General features: G+C 35.7%; 5 protein-coding genes across 5 annotated transcripts; 3 read left to right on the top strand and 2 right to left on the bottom strand.

Annotated features, from left to right (window-relative positions):
- Positions 1-428: 428 nt before the first annotated feature.
- LOC100632363 (uncharacterized) lies at positions 429-6,046 on the bottom strand. Its single transcript, XM_019994490.1, has 11 exons — positions 5,879-6,046; positions 5,544-5,621; positions 4,290-4,347; positions 4,139-4,221; positions 3,882-3,958; positions 3,650-3,702; positions 3,496-3,591; positions 2,714-2,839; positions 2,268-2,453; positions 1,077-1,332; positions 429-594 (listed from the first exon to the last, which is right to left on the bottom strand). Exons 1-11 carry the CDS (start codon positions 5,951-5,953, stop codon positions 447-449), a joined length of 1,236 nt encoding a protein of 411 aa, XP_019850049.1. The 5' UTR covers positions 5,954-6,046; the 3' UTR covers positions 429-446.
- A 140-nt stretch (positions 6,047-6,186) lies between these two features.
- LOC100632238 (ADP-ribose pyrophosphatase, mitochondrial-like) lies at positions 6,187-9,921 on the top strand. Its single transcript, XM_003385159.3, has 7 exons — positions 6,187-6,569; positions 6,626-6,730; positions 6,779-6,865; positions 6,929-7,034; positions 7,196-7,339; positions 8,872-8,956; positions 9,693-9,921. Exons 1-7 carry the CDS (start codon positions 6,277-6,279, stop codon positions 9,836-9,838), a joined length of 966 nt encoding a protein of 321 aa, XP_003385207.3. The 5' UTR covers positions 6,187-6,276; the 3' UTR covers positions 9,839-9,921.
- Positions 9,878-14,017, bottom strand: LOC100632113 (notchless protein homolog 1-like). Its single transcript, XM_003385158.3, has 15 exons — positions 13,833-14,017; positions 13,605-13,782; positions 13,480-13,525; positions 13,228-13,384; positions 12,394-12,491; positions 12,309-12,345; positions 12,104-12,256; positions 11,219-11,351; positions 11,114-11,160; positions 10,970-11,066; positions 10,794-10,899; positions 10,647-10,749; positions 10,515-10,571; positions 10,382-10,452; positions 9,878-9,979 (listed from the first exon to the last, which is right to left on the bottom strand). Exons 1-15 carry the CDS (start codon positions 13,959-13,961, stop codon positions 9,967-9,969), a joined length of 1,425 nt encoding a protein of 474 aa, XP_003385206.1. The 5' UTR covers positions 13,962-14,017; the 3' UTR covers positions 9,878-9,966.
- A 13-nt stretch (positions 14,018-14,030) lies between these two features.
- LOC100640487 (transmembrane emp24 domain-containing protein-like) lies at positions 14,031-15,046 on the top strand. The gene is made up of 4 exons (XM_003385139.3): positions 14,031-14,222; positions 14,273-14,462; positions 14,590-14,694; positions 14,838-15,046. The coding sequence occupies exons 1-4, from the start codon at positions 14,043-14,045 to the stop codon at positions 14,960-14,962; spliced, it is 600 nt and encodes a 199-aa protein (XP_003385187.1). The 5' UTR covers positions 14,031-14,042; the 3' UTR covers positions 14,963-15,046.
- Positions 15,047-15,061: 15 nt separating this feature from the next.
- LOC105312119 (RILP-like protein 1) lies at positions 15,062-17,705 on the top strand. The gene is made up of 8 exons (XM_011404507.2): positions 15,062-15,484; positions 15,530-15,683; positions 15,863-16,050; positions 16,389-16,544; positions 16,674-16,754; positions 16,801-16,970; positions 17,101-17,214; positions 17,271-17,705. Exons 1-8 carry the CDS (start codon positions 15,167-15,169, stop codon positions 17,527-17,529), a joined length of 1,440 nt encoding a protein of 479 aa, XP_011402809.2. The 5' UTR covers positions 15,062-15,166; the 3' UTR covers positions 17,530-17,705.
- The last annotated feature ends 172 nt before the right edge of the window (positions 17,706-17,877 follow it).

Genomic DNA, 17,877 nt, shown 5'->3' with positions numbered 1-17,877 from the left:
AGAGAGAGAGAGAGAGAGAGAGGGAGAGAGGGAGAGGGAGGGAGAGAGAGAGAGAGAGAGAGAGAGAGAGAGAGAGAGAGAGAGAGAAGAAGGAAGAGAGCAAAGGGGATAGAGGGAGAGAGAGATACTATTAATATATTACAAGGAATGAAAGGAATACTGTATATTTAATTTTAGCGAGAACTCATAGAACAAAAGGCAGTGGGAGTGTACTGACTGATACTGAACAAACAGTAACTGGATATGCGTATATATGTAAAGGATATGTACCTGTACATGTAGCATAAGCCAGGTTAATACTGTAAATAAAAACTTGAAATTCTTTTCTTAATTGAAACAATTATAATCTCAACAACTCATTTGTTAGATACATGCAGAGAATTAGTCATGAAATACATACATGTATGTGTGTATATACTATACTGATACAGAAAAAAATGATGATGTTAATTGTACCTTCTTGGTGGAGGCTCTTTAGCTAGAGAGGAGTTAGATCCAATGTTATAAGCTGTACCTACTCCCGACACAGCTGGTGGTTTGTCTTTGTCTCTTGTTAGATAGACAGCTGGAAACAGCCCAGTGCTGTCCTCAGTCCTAGTAGAAGGGAGAGAAAGAAGTATTTTATTTGTTAATTTGTAGCTTTTAAAATTTGTGAAAAATCCAAATTTGATTAGAATTAGTTCAAACTTTCTACACAACATAAGAACATGTATAAGCATCAAATAAAAATATAAAAATTGAAAATTCTCTTGTTTTAAATTTTGGCAAAATTTGGCCTGAGACCATGTGCTGGACTTTTAACTGATTTTTAAGCAACTGTAACTATCAAAATGTATCTGTTTTATAAAAACTATTACTAAGCTACACAAAACTACTGTATAGCTACAGTTTGAAAAACTAGAAAGAATGTAAAACATTGAGAGGGCTCCGCCTCCTGACCACACCTTCTAGTCACGCCTCAAACATATGCATACATACATACATACATATAAAAAATCTCATAAGTAAGGGCTCCACCCAAAAAATTACATAATTAAACCAATACTTGGCTCATAAATATCTATAATACTACCTACCTAATAGTCCACCAGCCTGAGTTTGACTTGTACAGAACCTCTACAATATCACCAGCTGCACAGCAAAGCTCGTCGCCCTGACGTGCAAAATAATCCTGAACAACGTAATAGGGAACCGGTCTCTTGTAATCAGGTGTGTTCTGCTCTGGAATCCAGACAGAGTCGTAATCAGCTCTGTCAAGTGTTGCTCTCTTAGGTTCTAAGACTGTGGAAGGTACCCAGCCATCGCCATTAGGAGAACTTACATACCACCAACCTGAGAGAGAGAGAGAGAGAGAGAGAGAGAGAGAGAGAAAGAGAGAGAGAGGAGGGAGAGAGGAGAAGAAAAGAGAGAGAAATTAGAAACAGAAATGAAAATTCAAAAAGTGGTGAGAAAGAAGAGGTGATTAGTGAGTAAGAGGTGAGGGAGTGATATCATAAGAATGAAGGAAGAGGACAGTGTAAAAACAGTTCACGAGAAAAACAAATGCAATAGGAGGAAAAGTAGTATATACAAATACAATTATTATAACAAAGCTACACGGCTGAATAATTGCAACAATGTGGTTAGGAAACATGCTGCTGTTACATGATCCATGTTCATGCATGCATACATATATAGGGCATCAGAGAAAAATGTGCACATAAACAAAGGCAATCCTACACATGATTCCAAGAAGTAAAGGCTAGTTTGACCAGTGTAGAGGTATGTGCATGAACATATTGTGTCCTGGAAGTGTTGTTTGGTTGACATTACATCATGTTTTAGGATTATCTGTAACACTGAAAGCTTTTAACTTTGCGATGAAGAGGAAATTGAATTAGTCAATAATAATATCAAATTATTGATTAGTTTCAATTAAATAATAATAATAATAATTCATGGAACTGGATATACATTGAAACACAAACTCTTCATTTTCTCCTTATACAATAACAACTGACTAGAATTCTAAATCCTACAAGTACATGTACTGCATTCATCCAATAATAATAGTACATGTATATCCAATAGTGTGTCCATTGTGTAATTTGATGATATACACACAAATTGGGCTCAACATTAGTAGGCCATAGGATCATTAACTTTCATCATAATAAACAAGTAGGTATACATGAACATATCTACAGATAGTTAAAAGAATAAAAATATAAAAAAAAGATGGAGAGAGAGAGAGACAGAGAGAGGGAGACAGAAACAGTTGTGCATACCTGACACATCTTTATCAATTACAATGACAGTACTTCCTCTATCCAGTGACAGAGACTGGCAGTTAATGTTGTACATTGTTGCATCACTGGTTAGTCTGTACGTGTTGTACTTCATGCTGTCAGGTGGGAGATCGTCAGGACTGTCTGAGAATCTAGAAGGCATTTGACTGTCATAACTTCTTTGATCTAACAAAAAATGATATTATTAATAAAATATGATGTTATTTACTATTTTATTGTGGTGCAATTACATGTATTTACTATCAGTCAGTGACTTCTCACAAGTACAAGCTTTTGTCTGAATGGTATCATCACTTGTGATTACTTACCACAATAAGTCACACCTAACCTCTGCCTTTCTATAATCTTATGATCTTTACTTAACAAAGCTTTGTTTTTACTTCTCTCTCTCTCTCTCTCTTTCTCTCCCCTTCCTTCTCTCTCACCTAGCAGGAAAGCATGTATTTCCTCAACTAAAGGATCACCATCTTCCTTCCATAGCAAGTAAGGATCAGGAAGCCATCCAGACTTCATTTTCCCACCTTTTAGCATCTGCATCACCAAATGCCAACCTATAAAAGGGTACAGAGACAATAATTCTGACAACAAAAACACAAAATGGCAAACTTAAGACTATACAATATGGCCACAACATCACTCAGTTAACAAGTGCATACATACTTGTACGTCTAAACCATTTAGCTATACATAAATAAACCATCCAGTTAATACTACAAGTAATGCATTGATTCATATTAAAAGAATCATTAGTAGATAAAGTCCCAAATTACATTACATGCACTATGGTAAAGTCTGGAGCAGTTCCTGATTTCCTCATAGTAAGTCATACTCCACATATAACTACAATGGTTTCTCTACTATGCCAGGCATAATTATTGTTTTGCAACAAACGTGCTCTTCCCTTGAAAGAGATCAAGTAACCTGGTGGCTGACTGTGATGACAGTTCGTGACATCACACAATTTTAAAATAACTCTTCATTATGCTAGTGTCGGCAATAGCTTTGCCAATTTCATGTAACAATAGACTAATTATAAACATGCCCAGTTTGACAATATTGTGGGCACAGAATCAAGAATTCTGAATGTTTGTCAAAGACAAAAAAGATATAATACAACACAACAATACATGAATGTATATGTACTATTATTGTTACAATAAATTGACATTATTATTATTATTATTATTATTATTATTATTAGTATTACCAGCATGGTCACTGCCTAAAACATGTACAACTTCGCCAGCTTCAATTTTAAAAACACCATCTTGATAGTCGGCGACAACGATGTACTTGTTTGAATCTGACGAAGAAAGAAAAAATATATTTAAAAAAGGCCCAGGTGTGCAGGCAAGGCATACTATTTGTCATTTGATCAATGTCCATCAATGTAGTACATCTTGAAAGAGTCCTCCTACATAGCAGATTAGAGATGAAAGAGAAAAAATAGAAAGAGAGAGAGGAGAGAGAAGGAAAGAGGGAAAGAAAGGTAGCTAAAGTTAACCCACACACATTTCCAACATATTTTATACTAGTATTGATATAACCTTACTACAGAGACATTTACATAAATTGATAATGGTATAATGGTACCTCTTTAGGTGTAGATCAAAGTGACCAGGATCAAAGAAACTGTGAACAAACTGAATGTTGAGATTAGCTACCAGAGACTGTAGAGAAAGAGAGAGAGGAGGGAAAGAAAGATTAGATAAAAAGACATTAAAGAAAGGAATAAAATGAACAAGAGAAGAGAGAGAGAGAGAGAGAGAGAGAGAGAGAGAGAGAGAGAGAGAGAGAGAGAGAGAGAGAGAGAGAGAGAGAGAGAGAGAGGAGTTGTGAATGACACATACCATACAGTAATCAGAGAGCTGGTCAATATCTGGTATATAATAACCTGTGTGTCCAACTACCTTACTAAACAATGTCTGGAAACCTGATAAACAGTGGTGGGAGAGAAATATTCAAAGAATTAATTAACACAAAGAATCAACACAGGTTTACTTGGAAAGCGAGGCAGCTCAATGTCAGGGTAGCTCCTACAGCGAAGTAACAAAGCTTTCTATATGAACAATAGCAGATTGTGTGTGTTTGTGATTGTAAAGAAAGGAAAGAAATATAATTGTTAGCTAATGATAAAATAAAGATACCATCACCCATTCAAAATAAGTACTACCACTAATCTTAAGAATAACACTGTGTCCTATAGCATCTCAAACTTTCAATAATGTGAGTGTTAAATATATACGTAGGACCAATAAAAATAACACAGACACAATGATCTATAAGCCCACAAAAATCCCCTTTTAATTTCCTGTAGCTGGTAACTTTTAGTATTCAAAGTGACTTCATTGATTAGAAGCAGCTCCAATGGAAGGATGTACAGATACATAAGAGCAAGGATGTGTTTGTACAGACACAAGGATAAGGTCATACTTTAGTGATTCTAATTAAGAGTGCACTGTATGATGTTATCAAACATTATGTCACTTATAATTGCATTATTTTCTGGATCAGTGATTGACTGTAATTTAAAATAGACACACACACACACACACACACACACACACTAATAACTGTAACATAAAGATAATAATAATAATGACCATGATGATAATAATACAATAATAATAATAATGATAATCATAATATTACTAAAAACTACATGTACATGTATAATTATATGCAGGAGAGTTCTATTAGCAGAAATTATTGGATGAATAATACACAGAGTGATAGTCACTGTATCTCCAATGGGATTGAAATTATCATAAACCACAATGATAAACAATAGTAATTCCTACAGGCACTCCCTTCAGCATGGCAAATAATACATGTAATATTATCACTGTGAACATTAATAATACAGTGTACTTGTAGCCTCTTTATTAAGGACACCATTGGGCCCACACTACCTGTCCTTAATACATGTACAGTGTAGCCTCTTTATTAAGGACACCATTGGGCCCACACTACCTGTCCTTAATACATGTACGGTGTAGCCTCTTTATTAAGGACACCATTGGGTCCACACTACCTGTCCTTAATACATGTACAGTGTAGCCTCTTTATTAAGGACACCATTGGGTCCACACTACCTGTCCTTAATACAGAGGTGTCCTCATTTCAGAGGTACTTTTGTATAGGCTTGTACCAATTGGGACATTACACAATGCCCTCCTTATGATAATAGAGGCTACACTGTGCCAGCAAATAAATAATGTATATTACACTTCATGTAGGTCTTTAGCTGCTTACATGAAATGATGCAAAGTCAGAATAACGTCTCATCAAATGGAGCTCAACCCCATCACTGTAGACACTGACCTCAAACACCTAGAAAAGAAAGAAAGGGAGAGAGAGAGTAAAAGATTAAAAATATTGTACTTATAACTGAGCTAATTTCTCTTTTCACACTTTCAAGCAACTAGTTAAAGAGCAAGTTTATCTCGGGGAAGCTGTACTGCCACCAGAAGGTGTTCTTTTCAAATACAAACTAATCAATGATAGCAGTAGTTTATATACACACTGCTCTACATCTGCTCAAGGCTTGTTTTGCGGCGCGGGAACCAAGTCTAGATATCAAAACTAACATTATTGTCCCTTTTCTTTGTGAACCCGGTTAGCAGGATCTCCTCTATGCAGCTCTCGCTGTAGTCTAGGCTCATGTTGCTCTCACATATAGTATAAAGAATAGGGAAAAGAGATGTCCTTTTAAATGAACTTGCTCCTTTACTAGTTACTACGCCCAGCACTTAACAATATTCACGAGCTGTGCGTGGGCGGTAGCTTGTCATTCGCGCCAATTGCCGCGAGCTAGAATCGAAGAGTGTTAAAAGGTTTTAAATTTGAGTTATCCTCTAGAGAAAGTGCAGGCCTTTTTGGGTTGCTTGAGGTAAACAGGTTAATTCATTTACTGTTGCATTACTAAAACCAACACGTCAGGCCTATAAAAATTATAGTTTATTTAACGAGCAAGAAAACTATAAGAATGGCTCGAGGAAAAATGGTATTCATCCTTCTGGGCGTGCCTGCCAGCATTCTATGCATGCTCTCGCTAGGGCTCAGACTTCTCTCTACAAGGACTCAGGCAATGTCCTCCGCGGCTTCTCTACACGTTAAAGCAAGGCTGTCAGAGTATCCAGGTGCTACTGGTGGGACCAGCCGGTTAGAGGTACCGGATGATAAGGTGCATTGGAGCGTGGAATGGGGTGACTACAAGCCTGTAGAATACACTGCACCGGCTGTACAAAAAGGACCAGTTTGGGCTGACCCTGATATAAAGTATGACTGAGAAAAACTTTAAAAGGGCCCATGTGAATTTATTATTATATTCTTAGAGAAGGCGAAAGCTTGGCCACACCTATCAGATTTAATGAAGTTGATGGTAAAACAAATCGTGTTAGTCACATGGGAACTTATGATATTATAAACAGTCGTCCAAGGTAATCCCAACCCCATAACACCAGCACTTTTTAATTTTAACCCTTAAGGAATCCAGCGGGAAGGACTGGAATGACAGGGCGTGGCCTTTTAGGAAAGTGGGGTCCCAACCATGCAGCAGACCCCATCGTCACAAGGTAGCCATATGTACAGACAATTCTAATTAATGCCCACCATAATGTATCTCACTGTATATATAGGTGGTTGAGGAATGACAAAGGAGAAAAGATAATGAAAGATGGAAAGCCAGTACTCCTATTTGTTGCCGTTAAACGCAAGGACAACGGACAATGGGCAATACCGGGGGTAATGAGAAAATAATATAATAATGGTCGCAAGGTGTCCTTTTTTCAAAATCAATGTCGCCCAATTAAAACTAGTTGAAATAATTGTGAATTAATTTTCATAGTCAGGAACAAAGAGAGAGCTTTGTAGAGTGTAATTAATTCTTTCTTTTTGTCTCTCAGGGTATGGTTGAAGCTGGCGACACAGTCTCTGCCACGTTGAAAAAAGAGTTTGGAGAAGAAGCCATGAACAGCTTAGAAGCAAGCGAAGAAAGGAAGAAAGAGCTAGAAGGATTAATTAATGAGCTATTCAAAACAGGGACAAAAGTGAGAGAGGAGGGGGGGAGGCAGAAGGCATAGAATTTTCAGACAATGAGAAAAAAAGGAGACTGTTATTTCAAACATTTTATAATAACAGAGCCTACCCATGCATGTGATCACAAAGAGAATGAGAGACGTGGGAAATGACATAATAACTCATAAATAAATACTCATATTATCAGACAATGACATGTAAATGTAGCTTACTTTTAATAATAATATTCTCTCTTCCCAGATGCTAAATGTAGCTTACTTTTAATAATAATATTCTCTCTCCCAGATATATGCTAAATGTAGCTTACTTTTAATAATAATATTCTCTCTTCCCAGATGCTAAATGTAGCTTACTTTTAATAATAATAATTCTCTCTTCCCAGATATATGCTAAATGTAGCTTACTTTTACTAATAATAATTCTCTCTTACCAGATATATGCTAAATGTAGCTTACTTTTAATAATAATATTCTCTCTCCCAGATATATGCTAAATGTAGCTTACTTAATAATAATAATATTCTCTCTTACCAGATATATGCTAAATGTAGCTTACTTAATAATAATAATATTCTCTCTTACCAGATATATGCTAAATGTAGCTTACTTAATAATAATAATATTCTCTCTTACCAGATACATGCTAAATGTAGCTTACTTTTACTAATAATAATTCTCTCTTACCAGATATATGCTAAATGTAGCTTACTTTTAATAATAATAATTCTCTCTTCCCAGATATATGCTAAATGTAGCTTACTTAATAATAATAATATTCTCTCTTACCAGATACATGCTAAATGTAGCTTACTTTTACTAATAATAATTCTCTCTTACCAGATATATGCTAAATGTAGCTTACTTAATAATAATAATATTCTCTCTTACCAGATACATGCTAAATGTAGCTTACTTTTACTAATAATAATTCTCTCTTACCAGATATATGCTAAATGTAGCTTACTTTTAATAATAATAATTCTCTCTTCCCAGATATATGCTAAATGTAGCTTACTTAATAATAATAATATTCTCTCTTACCAGATACATGCTAAATGTAGCTTACTTTTACTAATAATAATTCTCTCTTACCAGATATATGCTAAATGTAGCTTACTTAATAATAATAATATTCTCTCTTACCAGATACATGCTAAATGTAGCTTACTTTTACTAATAATAATTCTCTCTTACCAGATATATGCTAAATGTAGCTTACTTTTAATAATAATAATTCTCTCTTCCCAGATATATGCTAAATGTAGCTTACTTAATAATAATAATATTCTCTCTTACCAGATACATGCTAAATGTAGCTTACTTTTAATAATAATAATTCTCTCTTACCAGATATATGCTAAATGTAGCTTACTTAATAATAATAATTCTCTCTTACCAGATATATGCTAAATGTAGCTTACTTAATAATAATATTCTCTCTTACCAGATACATGCTAAATGTAGCTTACTTTTAATAATAATATTCTCTCTTCCCAGATGCTAAATGTAGCTTACTTTTAATAATAACAATTCTCTCTTCCCAGATATATGCTGGATATGTGGATGACCCAAGGAACACAGATAATGCTTGGATGGAGACAGTGGCTGTCAATTTTCACGACGATGCAGGTACAGTATATACATGTACAACAAATGGCACGCAGCACAAAGTTACTTCATACAGGAAAAAGATGTACATGTATATATACATACATTGTGTAATGGTGGCTGTAAATATAAAGGATTAATGTTGTAAACAGGATGCCAAGAATTACAATAATAAAAGCCAAATTTGTCTTCACATGTACGCAAATAATAATAATAATAATATAATAATAATAATAATAATATAATAATAATAATAATAATAATAATAATAATAATAATAATATAATAATAATAATAATAATAATACTAATAATAATACTAACTTACATACTAATACTAACTTACATACTAATTGATTAATTTCACCAATTCCAAATTCTATACTAATAATGTCAATGGTATTTGCTTGTTTTTATGATAACGAGACGTTATATGTACAGATTAATAGAAATGTGTTCCAACACAGTTACACTCTTTTGTGTGAACATACTCTATAACTGTACATGTTTGCTTACTTCATGCTGTCCAGAGTCGATGTTAATAATGAATTCTGTGGTGTGAGGAGCAGACAGAGAGGGAGTGACAGACCAGAGAAGGGGCAGTGAATTGTTGTATTAATAATTATTTATTCAGCTGTTACAAATAAATAAATTAATTCAACAATCGCACTTTGGGTACTCCCTTCAAAATCGAGATGACCATAAGCTGATATTGTACTTATTCATAGTAAAGAATAATTATCCATTCTTGCTCATAGGTACTGCTTTTGATAGCATCAAACTGGAAGCAGGAGATGACGCTGGAGCTGTGGCATGGACACAGGCAACATCACAAATGGAACTATACGCGAGTCATAAGGAATTTATAGAAAAGACAGTGCAACTAAGGGGAGGGGCTTGGTAACTAAGGGGCGTGGCTTAGAGGACGCATGTAATGACTGAATGATTTAGGATTTTAATAGCTATTATATATTTTATATACAATTACATTACTTGAACCATAGTTCACTGATTAAAAGAATATATTGAAGTCTATCTTCTCCAACTACAAAAATAAGAAAAAAAACAATTTTAACAGAAAATTATAGTCTTTAATCATTTCCTTATGATTGTGGTTGTACCATAGTAGTGTGAATACTTAGAAATGTTAGGAGTATCTACAGCTCTTAAAATAGCTTATGGTAATGATGATATAATAATTATTGCTGTTTCTCCTCATTCTACATCAGTGGTCACTCTTTTAACAAAGTGAGACACACTGAAATAAAGTGCTAATGTCTATGGTCTATGATGTCTATTTTATTAGGAAATTTAGCAGTCAAGAAGTACAACTTTGAAGCTAACTGATAATATAATATTTTTTTTAAATCATATTTTAAGCATATGCTTAAAATATGATTTTTTAAATGCTAAAGAATTGCTAGTAATACTAAAAGTGTTTACTTACATTTTCAACACTCTGTCTCGCCCACCACTAGCCACTCTCTCACCATCTGGTGACCAATCAACAGAAAAAACCTACAAGGAGAGAGAGAAATAAAAGAGACATTTTAAAAAAATGTATGTCCACATGTGCTTGCCTCATCAGAGTGTCCTGGTAAATCCATTAATAATTTCTTAGTCTTTACATTCCAGACCTTCATGATGCACAATAAATAAAATATTATTGATAATCATTAATTATAATATCTTTATTTATTTGTGACATTGACCTTTAGCGTACTGTCAGAGCTACCACTACAGATTAACCTGCTGTCAGCTGACCACGAGATTTGATAGACGGGGCCCACATGACCCCTTAAACTAGCTAAAAACCTAATAATAATAATTTAAAGTCTCTCAATATCTCCGTCTTTTACTTTCCCGTCTTTCCGTCCCATAGTTTAACAGATTTGTCAAACGAAGCACTGGCAATGAATCGACTGTCAGGAGAAAACTTAACATCATTTATCAACTGCTGATGACCTTTATGAGAAGAGAAAGAGAAGGAGGGGGAGAGTGAGTGAGAGATGGACTTCGTTATTTATTTGCTAACCTGTCATGCGGGCTAGATGCTTTTTACTAACGCTAGGTTGCCATAAAAACAAAGTGAAGTCGTCTGAGCCTGACACTAATCTCTCCGGCTGGTCTCCCTTGAATTCACATCACAATAATGTATTAATGAGAAAATGAAACTCACTTTAACTTTTAGGTACCTCTCTTGAGCTAATCTGCCTATCTCCTCTTCTGCAATGAAAAAAAATGGTTTAAATAAAATGACAGTTGTTAAATCCTCCATTCTTACTAGTATAAGAGCTGATAGTAGCAGTTAATGATTGAGATGGTTCAAAAGCACCAGTCCTTAGTACATAGTCTGTGTTCAAACACATTGTATTGACCCAGTGACCATGACCCTCTAATGACCTACACAGGACACCCTATGAAAAATACACATGTACATGTACATTAAGTAATGTACATATACATTAAGTAATGTACATATACACTAAAAGCAGATTTACAATATGACATTAGGCCAGTGAACCGTCAATTTTAATCAAAAGCGTGGGCGATTTGACCCTTTGATGCATGCTTTCCGCTAAAATAGAACCAAGTCCTATTCCAGCATCAACATAACATCAAGCCTATCGTAATATTGTAAACTCACCTTAAGAGTACAATGTAGATGTACATTACTATGCATTTATAATCAGATGATGCAATAAAGTCTACATAGTGATTGTAGTCTATGCATAGCTGTACATTGTGTACATGTATACATCATAAATACCAGAAACATTACATGTACATGTATGCATAGTAAATTCCCAAGATATCAAACAAATGCAGTTATAGGTTGTGTGTCATTGAGCTTCAATTGTGTGACAAGCATTTGATGTCATGTCTAGGAGAATGAGAGAACTGTCTGGGTATTTCTTTGAGTCACTGACCATGAGTGTGTGACCTATGGGCTATATTCTAATTATACATGATGATATCAGGTGTATATGTACATGTAGAGGAGAAGGATTGATGAATGGGAAGGAGAGAGAGAGAGAGAGAGAGAGAGGGAGGGAGGGAGAAAGAGAGAGAGAGAGAGAAAGAGAGAGAAGACAGAGGTTTTTAAAAAGCTAAAGAAAAGGTGTGTTAAAAGAGGACTGATGTTGTACATTCAATATTATATTCTCACATCTGCTCTCCAAACTTTAATGGTTCTGTCTTGAGATGAAGAGTACAAGAGTCCTTCTCCACCCCATTTAATGCCCGTCACACACTGGGAGTGGCCACTTAGTATGAGGAGAGTATTACCGAGAACAACATCCCATAATCTAATAGTGGAGTCCTAATAATAAAGAATATAAATAAAATTAATAATAATAATAATAAATACTTACTTTTGAAGCACTTGCTAAATGACGACAAGAAGGATCACTAAAGCAACAAAAAGTAATTAAGATTTCATACATTATAGAAGTTTACCTGTGAAGTGGCTGCCATGATAAACAAGTGATCCATTGTCGATGACCAGTCATTGTGCGACCAATTTGCTTCCCATTGTCAGGGTCCCACACACAAACCTAACAAACAATGCAAATGCTATTATAGCCCATGGTTTTTTCCAAAAAATGGCTCCGAAATCGCCCCAAATTTTTATTACATTTTCTATTACATATTGATGCCCTTATGCTGTGTAGAAAGTTTGAGCTGATTCTGATTTTAATTTTTCAAGTTACAGCCATTTTAAGAAAACGCCAAAATCTGAAAAATACCCAAGGCTATAGCCCATGGTTTTTTGCAAAAAATGGCTCCAAAATCACCCCAAATTTTTATTATATTTTCTAATACATATTGATGCCCTTATGCTCTGTAGAAAGTTTGAGTTCATTCCGACGTCAATTTTTCAAGTTACGGCCATTTTAAGAAAACGAAAAATTCTGAAAAATACTCAAGGCTATAGCCCATGGTTTTTTTTTGCAAAAAACGGCTCCGAAATCATCCCAAATTTTTATTATATTTTCTAATACATATTGATGCCCTAATGCTGTGTAGAAAGTTTGAGCTCATTCCGACTTCAATTTTTCAAGTTACGGCCATTTTAAGAAAACGCCAAAATTCTGAAAAATACCCAAGGCTATAGCCCATAGTTTTTTGCAAAAAATGGCTCCGAAATCACCCCCAAATTTTATGATATTTTCTAATACATATTGATGCCCTTATGCTCTGTAGAAAGTTTGAGCTCATTCCGACGTCAATTTTTAAAGTTACAGCAAGAATTAGCTCAAAATCTCTCCCTCTCCTTCTTTCAGAGCATACTTGTCCTTTCTTACAACCAGATGCCAGTTTCATTCCGTCAGGTGACCAAGATATGAACAGTATCCAGTGTTTATGGGCGGAGCAAGTGTAGAGCGGAGTTTCTGTTGTAACGTCCCAAAATCTAACAGTAGTGTCACCTGAACCACTTGCTAAATGTCTAATAATAATAATAATAATAATAATAATAATAATAATAATAATAATAATAATAATAATAATAATAATGATGATAATATTTGATTTAAGTAGCACCTTCCATTTGGGCTAAATTGTACACTTATCACTGCTTCTGTGTGTCCTATTATGAATGAGATTAAAATAATGTGAAGATATGCCCGTTACTGGTATCATGAAAATAAATTCTACTTTCTACCTACCAGGCATGCTGCTAGTGCACCTGCTGACAGCTCTGACCCTGAACAGTGCCTGGGGACGATAAACAATCTCCAGTAACCTCTCGCTTGTCACTTTCCCTCCCAATTTATCCAAGGTATCAGACACTGTCCCTTCAACCTCAACGTCGTGGACATAAAACTCGTAAGGCATGTCTTCCTCCTAAAATATCAAATAAAAAATAAATTAAATTCATTAAAAAATAATTTTACATTTTCCAGTAGGCTATTGCAGAGAATGTGGAGGGAGTCCCGGTTTGTGTCGACTGGTAGGTCAAACGGGGGACCAGCCAAAGCTCCTTCTTCACTTTTAAACTGAGCCAAAACTCTCTTTCCTTCCATTGTGGGTGCACGTGTGAGGGGCGGGGCTCAATTTGTAAGCCACGCCTTCAATAATTATTAGTAATTAACCCACAAAAAACAATGGCGACTCTTTTATTCTCAGTTCTCCTCTCCCTCCTCCTCTTTCCTTCAAGTCAAGCTTATTTTGTCAACGTGGACGCACACGCCGTGGAATGTTTCTTTGACAAAGTCAGCAATGGAATGAAAATGAGCCTCACCTTTGAAGTGGTAGAAGGAGGATTTTTGGACATTGATGTAGAGGTATCCTGGATCACGTGATCCTCTAATCCATTACATACATACACACATAGATTATAGGTCCAGATGAAAGAGTTATTTATTCAGGGGAGCGTGAGTCGAATGGGAAGTACACGTTTGCTGCACACGTTGATGGTACATACAGATACTGCTTTAGTAACAAGATGTCCTCCATGACACCCAAAGTCGTCATGTTTAGCATGGACGTGGGCGATGCACCAAAGGAACACGATCAAAACGATGGTATGTGATAATTTTAATGGGAGGTTTTGGCTTTACAGTTTGACTTTGTAATTGCTAAAATTTAAATTGAAGAAGATGAAATTAATATATTTCCTCTCTCTCTCTCTCCTTTCTCTGTCTTGCTCAGAGCATGGCAGACTAGCTGAGATGATCAGTGAACTATCGACAGGTTTGGCCGGAGTTAAACACGAGCAGGACTACATGGAAGTCAGAGAAAGAATACACAGAATGAGTGAGTCTGTCTTCCTCAACTTCTCTCTCTCTCTCTCTCTCTCTCTCTCTCTCTTTACATATTTATAATAATGATGAAGCTTTACTTTCTCTGTTTCATTTTTCTTTGTTCTCTTTTCTCTCCTCTCTCTCCCCTTCATTCAGTAAATGATAACACAAACTCACGTGTCGTATGGTGGGCTGTATTTGAGTCATTCTTGCTCATCGCTATGGCATTTGGTCAGATTTACTATCTCAAGAGATTCTTTGAAGTTAGGAGGGTCATTTAATAACTGTTAATAATTAGCTGTTTACTACATTCATCTATAATGCTTTTAAATTAAATTAATAAAGCAGTCTCTTTTCAAATCCTTTTCATGACGCGGGAATTAGTTTTGGCTACTGCGCGTGCGCAATTTTTGGGGCGTTTAGCCCCACCCACAACGTGAGCCACTCCTCCATTTTGCTTCTACAAAGAGTCAAGATTTCTCCAAATGGCTTCACCAGAAGAGAAGGACAACATGCAACAAGCCAGCAGGCCTGGTAGCTATAGAAAGCCACTGAGGCTAACTTTAGCTGATGTCTATGACCTTGGAAAGAGCATAGCTCAAGATATACAGCGAGCAAGCTCGTCCCAAAGCGATGAGACACTGAAAGGGATAATAGAGAGGGTCGTGAGAGCTTTAGAGTGGCTGGAGACGTACGTGGAGGAGGCAGAAGAGCTAAGGAGCGCAAACTACAGGCTAATGCTCAAAGCTGATGAGCTGGCTCGTGAAAAATCCAGACGCAATGCTTTGGAGCAAGAATTAAAAGTAAATCTTTATTTTAGTAGCTATTAGTTAGTTCTGCTTATCCAGGGAATGCAGTGTGTTGCTGAAGAAAGAGGAAGACAGCGGGACACACTTGGCCTGCGTGTCTCTGAGCTGGAATCACAGAATGCAAGCTACCAGCAAAGGCTGGAGCTGATTGAGCAGGATAGGGCTCTTGCTTTAAGGAGACAGAAATATAATTGTAAGATTTTGAAAGCATAGCTAATCCCCATCTCATAGAGTCATTGTATAAACTATGAAATGTTTGTGTTAAGCTATAGTAGGGTTGAAAAAACACAGAGCATTGTTAATACCCTGTTTTGGAGCTATTGAATTTATTTGTACAATTACATTAATAATATTATTGTTTTTTAATTTTAGCAACAGTACCTTTGGAGAAAGATGAAGGAGATGATGGCCATAGCAATGTTAGCAACAGCACAGCAGACACAATTCAGTCAGATTATGTAGCTCGATCAAAATCCCTTGACAGACGTGAAGCAAAGAAATTAAAAGGGAGCTCTAGTTCAAGTAGTAAATTGAGAGACAAGGGATTCATCATCACTCAAGTAACGTTGTACACATGCAGATTCTATCTTAGTTGCATGTCATATTATGGGCACTGCATGCAAATCAATGAGCAACAGGATTTGCTTGTTTGTGGCTTGTTAGTACCATAGTCCACGCTGTAGTTGATTGATGGCCAACATATTTCCTTTTCCTTTTTGAGCTTGTGAACAAGAGATATTCATGCATATACATACACTTTCCCAAACAGACTTTTCCCTTGAGATATCTGTCAGTATTAACGTTTAACTAATCACAATTGAAGTAATAGCTATGAGATAATCATTAACATTCAGCAATTCACACCAGCTACTCCTTATCATTCCTTCTATATTTTCAGTTGAATAAAGAATTGGGACACGAAAAGAAGAAAGTGACTGAGTTAAAGGAATCTCATTCACTAGAGCAGAGGAGAGTCAAGCAGAGAGTGGCTCACATGGAACAAGAGATCATAACACTAAAGAAACAGCTAGGCAGTGCACAGCAAATGATTGATGTAAGCGAAACTATGTAACCCTTTTATGTAATAAAAATCTTGTTACACAATAACTTTTTAACCTGTAATGTCTATGATGTAACTTGTAAGCCACTAACAAAAGGCAGTATATGATTATATATTTTTCAGAAATTAAATGATGAGAAGATTGCCTTAATGGAAAGGAGTGAAGTCGTGACGGAAGTTAAAGCCATAACCCTTGCCACAGTTGTAAGTTTAAATAAAATCATCAAGATCCTTACATTACTTTTTGAAGGCTCGTGGCACATTGGTACAACACAATAACGGTGATTGCTCATTCGATGATAGAGGAGATTCATCTGCTCCGAAATTCTACAAGAAAGACTTAATGATGATCCTGCAGGACAGAAACGAACTGAAAGAGAAAGTATCAAACTTGCAAGATGAAATATCAACACTAACAAAGTGAGAGTAGAGATAAGATAGAGAAATGTAAAGCTGTCAATGATTGTCACACCATTTACATTTATGGAGTGCAATGAGGCAATGAATATAACATAACAGTTATCATAAACTGTTTTGCTTACCTATACAGGAGATTAGAACAATATGAGGTTGTTACGCCAAGAAATTCAAGAGGTCACTCACCAGCAGGGACACCTACAATAAGGAGATCAAGGACTATCACACCAATTAGTATTACTGAAAGGTAAACGGATAATAACTACTATCATGCATGTCACTATTGTTACTGATCATTCACAGACTTGTCGATTCTATGATAATACTTGATGTATCACCAAACCATCTTTCTCCAGCAACCAGCAAGAGTTATCAAACTCTACCAACCATGCACAGTTCTAGGAGCTCCCACAGTATCAATAGCAAGATGAGCAACTTAGATCACAGTGGAGAACAACTCTCTTCATCAGGAGGGAAAGAAAGAGAGGAGAGTTACGAGACATCGTCTGAAACTCAAGAAGATAAACCAATTCCATCAATTGAACTGTCGACATCTTTATAAGTAAAACTTATTATATGATATTGTAAACTGCATGTGAGAGAGTTGTCTGAAACTGTGAATCTTTGGCATTTTCGTAATAGTTACATGTTATACTTTAGCGTCACCATGAAATTTAATCAATCACCTAATTACTCTATACTCAGTTACTATTGTTACTATGATACATTTGATGTTAATGGAATCTATACTAGCAGCGGAAAGAAAGAGTAGGCTCATTTGATTATTAACATAGCTGGAATGCATTAATTTTATACAGAAAAGAGAGAAGTGAAGTGGAGTACAATCTTTATTTTGCTAATTGACCAGGAGAAGGCATTATAGTTTTAACTTTAGGCTCATTAAGAGTCA

This window comes from Amphimedon queenslandica, unplaced genomic scaffold (genome assembly GCF_000090795.2).
Source record: "Amphimedon queenslandica unplaced genomic scaffold, v1.1 AMPQUscaffold_13471, whole genome shotgun sequence".
NCBI lineage: Eukaryota > Metazoa > Porifera > Demospongiae > Haplosclerida > Niphatidae > Amphimedon > Amphimedon queenslandica.
Note: the sequence above shows the minus strand (reverse complement) of the source record. Positions and strands in the feature narration are given on the sequence as shown.